We start from the raw sequence: 13,952 nt of genomic DNA on the forward strand, positions 1-13,952 counted from the left end.
AACTAGAATAGTTCCTGTAACAGCTAACTATTTTTCAACTAGATCTTACCATTCTTCCACCATTTAAAAACTGCCAGATTCATTTTCTGGGCATGTACATGAATCATACAAAGGCTGCAAAGAGATTTATATATGATACAAAGAATATGAACATTCGTGCCCATCCCTATCTAGAGCAAGTCATAGAATAATCCCCTCAGTTGCTTCTGACCCAAACAACCTCCTTTTGGGGCATCAAGTGTGCACCTCTATATAGGCACATACCACATTCCACCACCTGTTAGTTTGGTCTCCTCCACTGAACTGTAAGTGCAATAGAGGCACTTTGTCTCTCTGATTCACCTTGGTTCACCAAGTGCTGACACAGTGACTAGCAGAGTAGTTGTTCAAGTAAATACCCACTGATCAGATCAATGCTTCTCAAAACAAGGAGCTAAAGTCACGCTAAAGATATAACAAAACTACTGCCACTGGCTTCTTTGCCTTTTACAAGACCATCTTTGTTAGCTCTCTTTTACTGGGGATATTTCTAGAACAGATGTAATCACTAAAGGGCGTTGATAGAAACCACTTAAACTAGCCCAGGAAGCAGCACACACCCCCCACCCCCCACCTGTTCTCCTGTCCATTTGCCTACCTCTTAATATCCTTGCTTATAAAATTCTTGTTTTCCCTAGTCTCAAATTGACTGTACCTCATCTAAGTGGCAAATAAGCATTCTATAGATTTACTCGATACAAAACACATAAATGAAATTTCACTTTATTTATACTAATGAAATGAAAAGCCTAAATTATAAGCTGCCATAAGCAAATTTCATGTGTTACAGTTGTACCGCACCGTTTGGAATATCTCTAAGTGTTTATATACTAACATAAGTTAAAATACATTTACTAACACTGACAAGGATTGCCCAGAATTGCAAAAGGGAAGGGAGATGGAGACAGCACTGTTGGAAGTTACAGGCCACTAACTGATTACCAAAGGACAACATCCATTACTTGAACCAATTCACTGCACTGAAAAACAAAGAAATGTTTATCGGTAGTCAGCACAGAATGTATTTTATAGGCCCTCAAAACTACTGTAGTAATTACCTATAACCCTCACTTGGGGCACAAACCTTTATCCATTAATCTGATCGTCCTCTATTTTTGTGAGAACAGGCCCCACATCCTTTTCAATGTCTCCAAAAATCAAATCCATCCTGAAAGGATAAACATTGCTCCCACTGATGTTATTCCAAAGATTATGCATTCCCGATTAAGCATTGTTCTAATAGTTGTCACAATGTGGACATTTTTCTGGACTGTTTTATTTTGGGTTATTTGTATTCACCACTAGAACGTAAGTTCCTTGTAAGAGGAACTTTATTTATTCAATTGTCATGTTCCCAGCACCAAGAAGAGGGCTGGCTTAGGGTAAGTTCACAATAAATATATCTTTAATGACTGAATATTTTAATCAATCAACAGTAAATCTTTAGAGTATTGAATAATCACCAAGTTGCAAGTCCCCTCCTGATTTCCTCAGATCTATAAAGGCCATCATCTGTTTCCGATCATTTTCAAAATGACTCAGTATCAACCCACCTATTACTGCTGGCTATGAAAAGCAGTGAACAAAAGTACCCATTGCCCAGATGACAACTTCTCTTGCAAGAAATGGGGAAATCAGAGGTCCTGTGTTCCACCATTATTGTAGGACGGGAAGCTGAGGAGAAGGATCAGCCCCAGCCTGTGCTGCATTCACTCTACACTCAGAATAGAAATACAATGCTGGGGTACTTGTGGTAAAGTACAGTTCACCTCAACTGAATTTAAAATTAACCTGAAGAGTATAATTTCATTTACAAATAGTTCATGAACCCTGTAAAGGAGCTACTGAATCTGCTCATATAGAGATAAAGAAATGAGGCATTTTGAACTCTCCTGGCAGATGGCTTTACAAAAGACTTCAAGACCTATGAGTATAAATTTACATGGATCTTCAATAATATGCCAATGTTATTTTCAGAGATTCTTAAGCACCTATCCCCTCGTCCTGCTTTATTTTCTCATATAAGATGCCAGCATTTGTAATATAGCTAATTACTTTTTGAGGTTGTTTATTTCACTCTTATGAATTTCAGAAAACCCCTCTGTTTCTTAAAGCTAATTAATTCTCATTAATTAGACAGAAAAGGTTATTCAAGCAAAAGAATATCACGGTGCGCACTCTCCCCTGCACAGATTCAGAGGTAGGCTATCATCTGAAAGGCCTTCGTGAGTCAGAAAATGGCTCTTGCCTAAAGTAATAACCCTGCTCATTTCTTCCCTGTAGCTTTTATTCCTTTCTATGCAAGTAAGCTGCAATGGCCTTAGGAAACTCTTATTTTGCCTCATGCATCATCTGTGACATTGTCAAATTAGTTCATATTAAAAAATGGGAGAAAGACTATGCACAGGCTGCTTGTACAGTCTCATGTGCACTTACATTTTAATACAGAGGCAATCAGTAAAGGCCATTTAATGGCCCATTTATGCCAGTTTAATATGCCTCTGACATTCCACAGCAGTACATGAGCAGTCTTCTTTTACATCTTCTGACAAATGAGCAGAAGCTCCCAGGGGAAGGTAAACTGTGCCCTATGGCAGGTAGACATCAAGTCAGAAATCAGCGAAACCATAAGAAGAAAGACCAGTGTGTTGCAAAAAGCTATTCACAGATGGGTTTCTAGCCTACTCACCACCCAGACGAGGAGGGCTGGAAAGGTTCTCAGACCACACAAGGCCTTTAAGAAGCCTCCTTATAATCACAGTGCCTGGCTGATAAGGCAGGCCTGAGCTGTCTGGAAAAATCAATGGAGCACACTAGATAGCAGGGCAACAAATATGAAAGGATAGGAAGCCTCATGGGACAAGAGATGACAGTCATTTTTCCCCTTTATGTGCAATTTTCAGATCGTGGAGGAGGGTGATTTGCTAGGAAGGAAATATTTCCACTCTGAAAGGGGAATAGAAATAATCTGATAATTTTTAACCTGTGAAAACGTATTCTCTGTTTTATGTAGGTATAAGATATCCTATGATACATAGTTGTGCTATGAATGCCCTGGACAAGACAGTGAGACCAAACTAATGGAAAACATCCCAGACAAAAAAGGAAAAGGTAACTATCTAAAGTAATAAAATATAAGACAAGGCAAAAGCTATAAATACGCATGGGAAACGATGCAAAGTAGTGAGAGCTTAAGACAAAAGACATTTAAATCTTTGATGGAGAATGGGCTATACTGTTATTAAGAATGCTTGTTAGGGCCAGGGATTTAGCTCAGTGGTGCTGCTGCACCTGCCTTGCAAGCGCAAGGTCCTGAGTTCAATCTCCAGTACCAAAAAAAAAAAAAAAAAAAAAAAAAAAAAAGAAGAAGAATGTGTGTTGCACCTGCCCAACACATATGAGGCCATGGGTTTGATCCTCAGCAGAAAAATTAAAGAATATTAAAGGGATTATGTATCATTTAAACTGTGGCTGTCCAATTTATAGCCACAATCCTCCCTTTCTTCATTTATTTCAACTAAATTTTAAATTTCAGGCTGTACTCTCAATCCAGCCTCTCTCTATGTGACCACGCACAGTCTGCTAGCTGGCCCCAGACCTGCCAGGACAGAATTCCTAACGGATTTTTCCTTCTTTGATTGACAAAGTTCTTTGAACATAATGTATTACAAGTGCTGTCAATAAACATAGCATCAAAAACTATAAACAGGAAAAGCAAGTAAACAAGCAAGAGAAACAATTGGTAGTATAGTTCCTTACAAAACAGGGTACCAAATAAGATCCAGTTGACCTGGGTACTTATCCTGTGCCTGTCACTAATCAGCTGCATGTGCTTAGATGAGTCATTGGCACGGGGTGGGGGGGCTAGCTGTCTTCTCACCTGCAGACACCTATGCAAACTTTTAAATTAGGGTCCTATTGGAATTCCCCATGTTATTTTTTCACCTTTTTCCCTAAGCTCTACTCTTCTTCTGTAGCAAGATCTTCTGTGATCATGAATGGGGGATACATTTCTTGGAATTTTCAAGCCATCTTGGATCCTCTTTGTATGGAATCTTTCCAACACAGGAACATTTTCAGCTTTTCTCTGAATTTTTAAAAGACTACCTTCCTAAAATCTAGTTGTAGAGCTGACTTTTACGCTTCGAATATGGCCAACTACCTGAATGCTAAAGGCACTGGTAAGTAACAACATAGAATTTTTAAAGAAAGAAAATGCAAAGATATTTTTAATATTTCACCTTTCTGTTCTACCTTCTGCAGACCCACCGGCCTGCTTCCCCATCTTCCCACTGAAGAGCAGTGGGACAGATGTGGGACAGCTGTGGGGTGAATTGTGACAGGTAAGCTTTTTAACTCCAACCTCAGTTTTTAACTGGGCTTCACCTGGGTACTGAGGAAGCTGACATAAGGATGGCTGAATCTCAAATGGCCTGCTAACAAACAACATGCTTGTCGGGGCACCTAACTCATTACACACAATGCCTATACCATATAATTTAGAAACCAACTTTGAATGCCTTCCTTCCTCCTACTGGTGTGGCGCTTCATTCTTTTGAAGGTTCCCTATGGCCAAGCTAAAGAAATAGAGAAGTTTCTAATATTTGTATTTAAGAAAGAGGTTGACAATTGCATTTGTCCTGAATAGTTGCCCTAGCTGGCAGAGGCTAAAATAATGTTTTAACTTCTTGTGACATTTACAAAAATTATAAAGCTGGCCTTTGCTGGAAAATGTATGTTTAATCTAGGCAGTTCTGATACAATGGAAAATATTTCGAAATATACAATTTACAAAATTAACCCGAATGTTGGAAAGGGATTTTGGACCATGTCTCTGGAAACAGCAAACTGTACCACATTAGAGCTAGAAAGAACCTTAGGGATCATCGACTTTGAACATTAGTTTTATCGATGAAGAAATGGACTTGGAGAGAGGAAGGGAACGTTTAAGGTCATATCTCTTACTCACTGACTTAAGGCTGTAACTTGGGGTTTCTGACTCCTAGTCAAAGGTTTTCCCTCTACAAACAGGCAAGCCAAATACTTAACCTTTAATGCTTATAGTTTTCTTCCAACAGGTAATTTGCCTTGAGTGACAAAAATGCTCTCAGTAATCAAGTGAACTATCCATGTGGGATTAGCAGGTCTATTTAAATTCTACAATAGGACCGAGAGCAAATCTGCCAAATTCTAATGTTGAAAAGGAAAAGAAACGCATGGAACCAAAATTTGGCAAAGGAATCTGTTGGCTGATGTTTTGAGAATAGCTAAGGGAAGATGCTCCTAATGATGGAGTGGCCAGAGGCAGCAAAATTAGAATTGGTGCTGACTCCAGAAAAGCATGAAATAGAGGAAACAGAAGGACCCAAACTGTAATTGAAGTGTGTAGAAAACCAGCAGAAGCAGACAGCAAAGTTCACCTCCCAGATCACCCCTCTGATCATTCATTGTGTCTAGTTTCCACTGTGACATTTATCATCTCGTAGGGTTATCTTGTGCATGTACTTGTGTACTTGTCAATTTTTAATGTCCCCTGAACACTTCTTTCCACACATACACATGCTCCTTACAAAATGCAGAAACAGGGACATTGTCTGCCTTATTGTCTTCCATGCCCAGAACAAGCCTGAAATACAGTAAGTGCTCAAGAAATACATAGTAAATGAATAGATCTGAGAAAGATAAAATTGGACTATAGTTGTTGGAAACAGAATAAAAACAGTCAAGACTCCATATTCAAAGTCATTTTTTATTATTCTGACTTCAAGTGAGAATAGGAGACTGTCTCTACCTCCCTAAGGTCAATGACACATTTAAGACAAAGAAAATAAAAAGACTGGCCATTGTGCACATCATTACTGTGAGCAGTTTTGTGGCATGTGAAATTTGAAGAAAGTTCTAGCAGAGTGGAAATGGGTGGGAGGACTATCTACACAGCCAAAGCAGGAACTCTAGCGCATCCAGGTAGATCTCTAGGTTTACTAGTACAGCGACGACTTCTTGCGATCCGCAAGTGACCATGAAGGAGACTGAAATGAACAGCTGGGACCAAGAACACTTGTAATTAAGACTTGCAAATAAGCAGCTGTGCTGAATTTCTGAAGGGATGGATGAGGCACACCTGAAGACCAGGAATGCCCCCTGAGTAGATAATTCCCATTTGGAGGGCATGATGGCCTTCAAACAGTCCATAGGGAAGTAACTGAACTTGAAGTGAATATACTTGATTTTAGGAAGGAAGAGAATGGGATCATCCTTCTGCAAAAAGGATATTGTACTCTACTAAAGACATCAGCCCTATGAGAAAAAAAAAAAAGACATCAGCCGTAAGTTTGTGGTTTCCCTAGAAATAGCTCATTTGCAACTAATTCTCCTAATGACAGTACACACATTAACCAAGGTTTGTCTATCCCTTTGCTCTAATTAAGTTTTAGGGTTAAGCATAATCATTCTTTCTCCAGCATGAAACACTGACAAACGGATTGGAAATGTAAAACCCCCAAGCAATCCAATATTTACTAAATTTAAAGAAAGTAACCAATTCCTAATTGGAATTTATGCACATTCTTTTCCCATTTTAGCACTGTCCTGTTCCCCTGAAGTTCTTCTGTGGTCATTAAGATTGTCGGCAAAGTTATAGGCATTGAACAATGTGTCACATGCTTCAGAGATATGTGTAGCCAAAACTAATCTCTCAATGTACACACACATTACTAAAGAAAAATATATTAGGCACTTCGGGACAGAGATCGTATATACATTCACAGTCTCATTCCTCCACAGCAAGCCTGGAATGTTCAGTACACATTTGCAGAATGAATGAAAGAAAGAAAAATCCATCCATCTCTTTAAAGAATTATTAGCATACGCTCAAAATCTCAGTCACACCTGACCCAGCATTTGAATATGTGTCTCTGCATGCACCTGTTCTCAAAACTCCCCCACGCTCATCCTTCAGGTTGAATACATCATCGCTCCCTCTGGCACATGCATTTCTATAACAAAACACTGAAACAGTAACTGTAAGCGTCCCAAGAAAGATGACTTTAATTAGCATTCCTTCCAAACATGCCAATCTCCCAATACCTAAAATATTAATTCAGGTTTCATTAGGAAAGCTTCCCTTCTCCCTAGAAAACATATGCTTTTTAACGTCCCAATTGCCATTTAAATCTCTAGATCACAACAAGAAAAATTCAGTTTACCTGTCATGCTTTCCCTGAAAAGCTTATTTTGAACCACTTTGCTAATTTAGACCACTTTTGCTTCTGCTCAGGCTAATGTCCTTTACTGCTTCTTGTTTTCCAGCCTTAATACTTCTGAAGCTAGATTCCCCCGTCTGCATTCCTGAGGTGATGACAAAAACCAGACTACACTTTCAGCCTCCTAGAATATCCTGCCCTGGAGATTCTCAGCAGGCAACTGGAAATTGGAGTTAGCCTGGAGCTCCGGAATGAATTAAGGATTGGCAAGGTCAAATTGGGAATCATTAGTGTAGAGGTTAAAGGTGAAGCCATGTGAGGAGATGAAATTACCCAGGGAGACAACATAGCAAGAGACAAGAAGCAGATCAATGACAGAACCTTAGGAACTGCTTCATTTAAAGAGGAAAGGGAGAGGGAGAAGCTGTGTGTGCGTGCATGTGTGTATGAGTGTCTAAAAGAGATCCCAACAGAGAAAACCCAATGAATACTGAGAAGACATCAGGATAAATTATAAGCATTTTCAAGCAAGAGAAGATGTGCCAAAATGCCAAAATCTCCATAGATGGTCGGAAGACTGAGGCCAAAGGAATAGCCATCAGGTTTTGAAAAATGGTGATCACAGATAAACTTTGGGAAAGAAGTCTTCATACTGCTGTTCTTGTGTACTCTGTGTGAACACAGGTGGATGTATACAGGTATATATGCAGATACCTCAGCTACCATAAGATTAAATATTAGTATGGAATGAGGTCATTACTGGCTGTGCCAGACAATGAAAAGTAATAACCACTACCATTTATTGTCTCTTTTCTATGTTCCAGGAACAGTGCTAAGCTTCTGCTAGGGATGATCTCATTTTAATGCTCACAACAACTCTATAAAGTGGTTATATTTTACAAGTGAGAAAACTACCTGAAGCCAACAGAGGTGAAATGAATTACCCAAGGTCATATTGCTAGAAGTGGCAGTGCCAGGATTGGACCCAAGGTCCATTTGAATCTGAAAGCTCATGTTCTCAGTCACAAAGGTAATACTGTACTTCTATGCTGACCAATACCAATGAGGTAATCTACGCATGAAGGGAAGGGTGCTGATGTATACATATATTTTTGGCCAGTCGCCAGCACGTGACCACCTGTGAGGGGCCTCCTGGGGGTGGGGTAAGACCGGCGGAGTGTCTGGCTGATTTTTTTTTTTTTTTTTTTTTTTTTTGGCACCAGAGTCCGAACTCAGGTCCTTGCGCTTGCAAGGCAGGTGGCGGAACCACTGAGCTAAATCCCTGGCCCTAGGGCGCTGATATTAATTGAGGTATCTTAATACCAAGTATTTTGCCCAATACATCTCCTTTCATACACACACTGTTAACATTCTGGCTATATTTAGGCAAACTTTATAAGGGCATATTTAAAACTTCTGATTCAGGTCTTTGGAAAATAAATTGAAGCCATATGATTCCAAACAACCAGTTATAGTTTAAATTATATATTTACTATAATAGTTTCCAATGGTTTGAAATAGTTTGTTTTTCAAAAAAGTGTGGTGTCATTGATTCGGGGGTTATTACTGAGATTCAAATTACTAACAATCAAACTCATCTAAAAATGAGAGAATTTTGCAGGGTGATCTTAAAGGTCTTTTCTAGTCTTGACTTTTTGATTTTTGTATGCAGGTCTAACAATTTTAAAGCTATGGATTGTGAAGGCGTATGTAAATGTAGCAGCAGAACTGCTCAGCATGTCGGCATCCTTTTATTTATTAAATTTATGGTGGCCTATCATTAAAAATACTATAAAGACAAGTCTTTGGCTGTTCAAGCATTGATTACTAACATAAACAGAGACTTGGAAACTCCATTACAAAATGATACACTGCAAATCCAACCAAATAATTTGCTTACAACCAACTGCAGACCTTATGTTACAGTTGGCTATTGGGGAGAGAGAGAGAGAGAGAGAGAGAGAGAGAGAGAGAGAGAGAGTGAGAGAGAGAGAGAGAGAGAGAGAGAGAAGGGGGGCAGGGAAAACCTCTGCAGTAAAGGTTTTTGCTGTCTGTAGAAAAATAAATGAGGTTCTGTTCTGAAGCAATTAGTATCACTGTTAATTGTGCATGTGCACAACAATAATACTAGGCATTTGGAATGGCTTCCACTGATTGTTCTTTTCTTTCTCTGGATTACAAAAATCCATTCAGACAACTGAATAACAGCAAGTCCTTATGCAAATTGCTAATTATGAGGCAGAGATCATCATAATCTTGTACATTTATGAAATTGCATATACAGTGGGGATTACCAAATGAATTGTGGCTTTATTATTTTACAAGTGGTTGAAAAATATGCTAGCCTTGCAATAGTTTTCATATATCATTCAGGCCACTTGAATTCAAAAATGGCCCACATTAATATTTACCAAAGCTCTTTCTTTCCCATCTCTACCATCTGTACTCCTCTCTTCTCACTTAGACCAGGTATAAGACGCTCTGATATTGACTTCTGGTCCAACCCCTCAGCACCACGATAAAAAGAAAGAGTATTCCAGATTTGCTTTTCTACAGAGCAAAACTGTTACAGAGAGATGGTGCTATCATATACAGTAGTACATTTTAAAGCAAAAAGAAAACAAAATTCTCAAAGCTTCTCCCGTAAAAAACAATAATAAGGATAATAGTCTCTATGTTATTGATCATTCTTTAATAGTCATCTACTCTGTTTTATTTTACACAAGGAAATCAGGGCTCACAGTGATAACAGGACTTGATCAAAGTCAGCCCACTAAGTAGTAGTAGAATCTGGTATTCCTGCTATCAAGAAACATCCAATCTATGATCTTTAAATGCCCTTTCATACTGATATCATGTGATAAGGAATCTATGGCTTTTATCTCAATGAATTAGGACCTGAATCTAAAACACTGAATTTACAATTTTCAGCCAGCCAGTTTTTTGTTTTGTTTTGTTTTTTGGTACCAGGGATTGAACTCGGGTCCTTCTGCTTGCGAGGCAGGTGGTGGAACCACTGAGCTAAATCCCCGGCCCAGCCAGCCAGTTTTATCCATCCTGAACCTAATGAGAATAGTGAAGCCCTGCTACTCAAAGGTAAGCTAGGAATCTTCAAAGTGCCTCAGGTAGTCTATTTTAATGAGCATCTGTCTTTGCAGAGCAATGTCAAAGCTAGCCTTTGCTCTCCCTAACCTATTTGGCCAAGGGGCACAGAACCAGAAGCAAGTGGATAGGAAGAGAAAGCAGAGGCACTAATAAATATTTATGGAGCCAATAAGCCAGCCACAGACCAAATACAATACTGGTTATCACTATGCCAATCAACTAGGGCACACCCTTCTGAAAGGGCTTATAATTCTCACTCTCCTCTTTAGCACTGGTGGCAATATAATGTCACAGCCCGTGGCAATGGTGGGCACATTCCTGGAGCATGCTCAGTGTCCCCTCTTCCCTGCAAAGAGGACCTTCCTTCAGTTTATTCTTCTGCAGAGCTCCTGTCATAAAGAATCCTGACCTGCGGGTCACTCTGCCTTGCAAGTGTACACATTTGCATATTTTGGAAGCCCTGATATTTTCAGAGTAGATTTTCCTTCCTTCATGGAAATGCTGATCTGGTTGTTCTAGAAACTTCACTCAGCCTAGGCTGAGCACCATGAAGAGCACTCTGAGGCTTCTTAACTACACACTCTACAGCCTAAATCCAGTAAAAAGGAGCTAGTAACTTACTGGTAGACTTTCTAGGGTGGTGGTCCTGGATATGCATCCTACTTCTGAATAAGATCAGCCTTCAGACCTTACCCTAAATGCTGTTTTAACCTCAAAAAGACCCTGGGCAAGAATCTGCCCAAGCCTCCGATAATCTTTTGTATTGAAATTAAACTGACAGGCAACTACAAAGCACGCATTCTAGCTTTCTTGGGTTCTGTTAGACTAAAAATATATTGCTACTTACCTTGCTGCATCTAGAATCTGAAAAATCCTCCACCTGTTAAAGGAACAGTAAAACCAGTTGCTAGCAAGAGCTTGGTAAGAGTTAAAATAACACAAATTTTCCATTTTATTTGGATCGTGGTTTTTCCCAGCTTCCCATACTGTTAGGAAATAGCCCATGGATGGCTTTCTACTTTCTTCCCCATTAGCTCTTCTGAAGTCACAAGGAGATTCTGACTCAAAGGGCTGAAAGGAGCATGGCAGCACTGAGAGCCAGCCCTCTGGAGAGGTTATGTGCTAGGAATGATGGATTGACCACTCGCTCGTGCTAATTGTAGTCCCTTTCACAAAAAGCAATGCCAATCTCAGCAAAAAACAATAGCCAATAACCCAAAAACTGAACCAAGCCCATCCCTTTAGCATTACTAAAATGGAAATGCCTGATTGAAAGGACCAAGGAAGAATTTGCAAGGATTTTGTATATTATCAGGTATATAGGAAACACAAATGAAAGGAAAAGGAAAGAATGGTTAGAATTTGCTGATGCTTTTCAAAATGATGAAAATTCAAAGTACACACAAAGTGACATATAAATCATCTCTCTAGTCCCTTCTACCCAAACACGAGACATCCATCAAAGTAAACAATGTCTTTCCATTCAAAACACTTGCTCACCTCTCCTCATAATATATGTTTTAAGAGTCAGAAAACTAAATCTACTGTGTGAGTTTCTGTTATTAACAGAGACTGTGAAGTTGTGCAGAGATCGGTTACTGAATGGACTCAGTTACCTTTCTGTTTCTCATTATAGCAAAACAAGGGACATTATGCAGTGGTTAACACTTTTGTACCAAATGTGGATTATAGGCCTTGTGTGTTTTCTTGGGAGAAATATTTCTTTAGATCAACTTTATCTGCAGGCTTTAGAGGGTAGTTAAAAGAGTGTTTTTATAGCATGGCTAACATCAAAGCCCTTGTATCATTATTTGAGAAGCAACAGATGAATCCTTTATCATCAGTCCCGGGTGTGGTTCAGTCTCCTTCCCAGCTTCTGAGTTGGTGACACAGCTGGGGGATGTAAGTGCTATGAGAAGCAACAGTGATATCTGGTGGCGTCACATCAGATCTGTTAACCAAGACACACCCACGCACCATCTCACCACCCAAGGCTCAATGTATTGCCATCCACGGGAGCCACAAGGGAGACATAATCTAGAGTATACTGCCCTATCACGCTGGCTTAGATCCCCTACATAGTGAAGGAAAGCTAAGAGCCCTTGCACCACACTTGGCCTTGTGAACAAACATAACACAACTTTGGATGAAAAACTGAAAAGAACTAGTCACAACGATGAAGAAAATAATTTTGAGAAGAAAACAAAGCCATATATTCACTCAACACTAGAAACTTCAAGGTCAAATGTGTTGTACTTTCTAAAGCCATCATTTTTTATTTCACCATACTAGTGGAGATATAGATAGATATAGATATAGACAGATATAGATATATAGCTATAAATATGTATAATATTTATATCAGGACTGGTTTAAATTTAGCTTTAATCCGGGAGCTATTTTCTCTTTTGATTATTATTTTGTTTTATTTCTAGATGAACTTCTCAACTGCCTATTAAAGTTTATCAAGTCATGGCACTGAGAAAACTTTTGGAAGCTCCTTGCCTTACCTGAGGTTCCAGACAGGCAGAAGTAGAATATTCAGCAGGGATCCATGAAGATATTACAGATGCATCAATCAAAACATTGGACGGTCATCGGCAGTGAAGAAAAGGCCATGGGGAAGAGATTGAGAAAAAAAGCGAAGCATATTGATTAGAAAAAAATCAATTAATTTTCAGTACTTATTTTACACATGTATATAAATATGTACTCTCTTTGGGAAGGTACTTAAATGGAATCTTTTAAACAGTCCTCTTTAATCATTGTGCTTCATTCAAAATATTTATTATGCATTATATGTTAGGCATTGTTATAGGTATTGCAGATAATTATATTGTGAATAAAACAGGGTTGGGGATTCAGCTCAGTGGTTCCAGTGTCTGCCTCACAAATGCAAGGTCCCGAGTTCAATCTCTGATACCAAAACAAAACAGTGAATAAAACAGACAAAAATCCCTACCTCCACGGAGTTGACAATTTTGTAGAATTTTTTGTAAGTCATCTGCTTGGGAAAAGCTCCACAGAAATATATCATAAGTCATTAATTCTAGGAAAGCATTTCTCCCTATTTTATTTATGCTTTTACTTATATATGGAGAACATACACAATGGCATCAGATTCAACTTTTGTGTTAGAAAGAATCCTCCTTATGATTATAAAGGACAATGTATATGATTTCTCCTTGTGGAAAGTCCTTCCAAAAGGCTGTCAATCAGGTATCTTTTCAGCTGGGCCGTTTCCTGCCCACTGACTTCCTATGCTCACACCTTGAATCGCAAACAGGAAATTTCTCAATCAAACTCAATGTCATGAAACTGTAATCCCATATCTTGAGGGCATTCTTACTATTTAATGCTGTTTCCTAAGAGCTGATCCTGAGGACATGCTGGGGTAGCGACAGTCATTCTTGGACAGAAAGAGACCTAGTTATCGTGAGCATGGCCAAGACACTGACTGGAGGAGAAATGATAGGGCAATCTCTCTCTGGGCTAGTTTCAAGGAGCTGTGAGTAATCCCTAAAATGGCAGTGACTGCCTGAAAGTGTCAAATTAGTAGGGAAAGGAAAAGACAAAAATTAAGGAAATACATACATACATACATAT

The 13,952-nt window shown here is 39.1% G+C and overlaps 1 protein-coding gene across 4 annotated transcripts in view; it reads right to left on the reverse strand.

The window, feature by feature from the left end:
* Positions 1-13,952, reverse strand: part of Hs6st2 (heparan sulfate 6-O-sulfotransferase 2) — a 283,233-nt gene that overhangs the window by 67,566 nt on the left and 201,715 nt on the right. For 2 of the 4 annotated variants that reach the window (XM_010614300.2, XM_010614298.2), the window contains exon 2: positions 11,194-11,226. The exons of the other annotated variants lie outside the window; for them this stretch is intronic. In XM_010614300.2, the coding sequence (XP_010612602.1) occupies positions 11,194-11,226 (33 nt within the window). The remainder of the gene's footprint in view (positions 1-11,193; positions 11,227-13,952) is intronic. 4 annotated transcript variants of the gene reach the window in all.

Source organism: Fukomys damarensis, unplaced genomic scaffold, assembly GCF_012274545.1.
Source record: "Fukomys damarensis isolate Sample0158 unplaced genomic scaffold, DMR_v1.0_HiC HiC_scaffold_39, whole genome shotgun sequence".
In the NCBI taxonomy this organism is placed as follows: domain Eukaryota; kingdom Metazoa; phylum Chordata; class Mammalia; order Rodentia; family Bathyergidae; genus Fukomys; species Fukomys damarensis.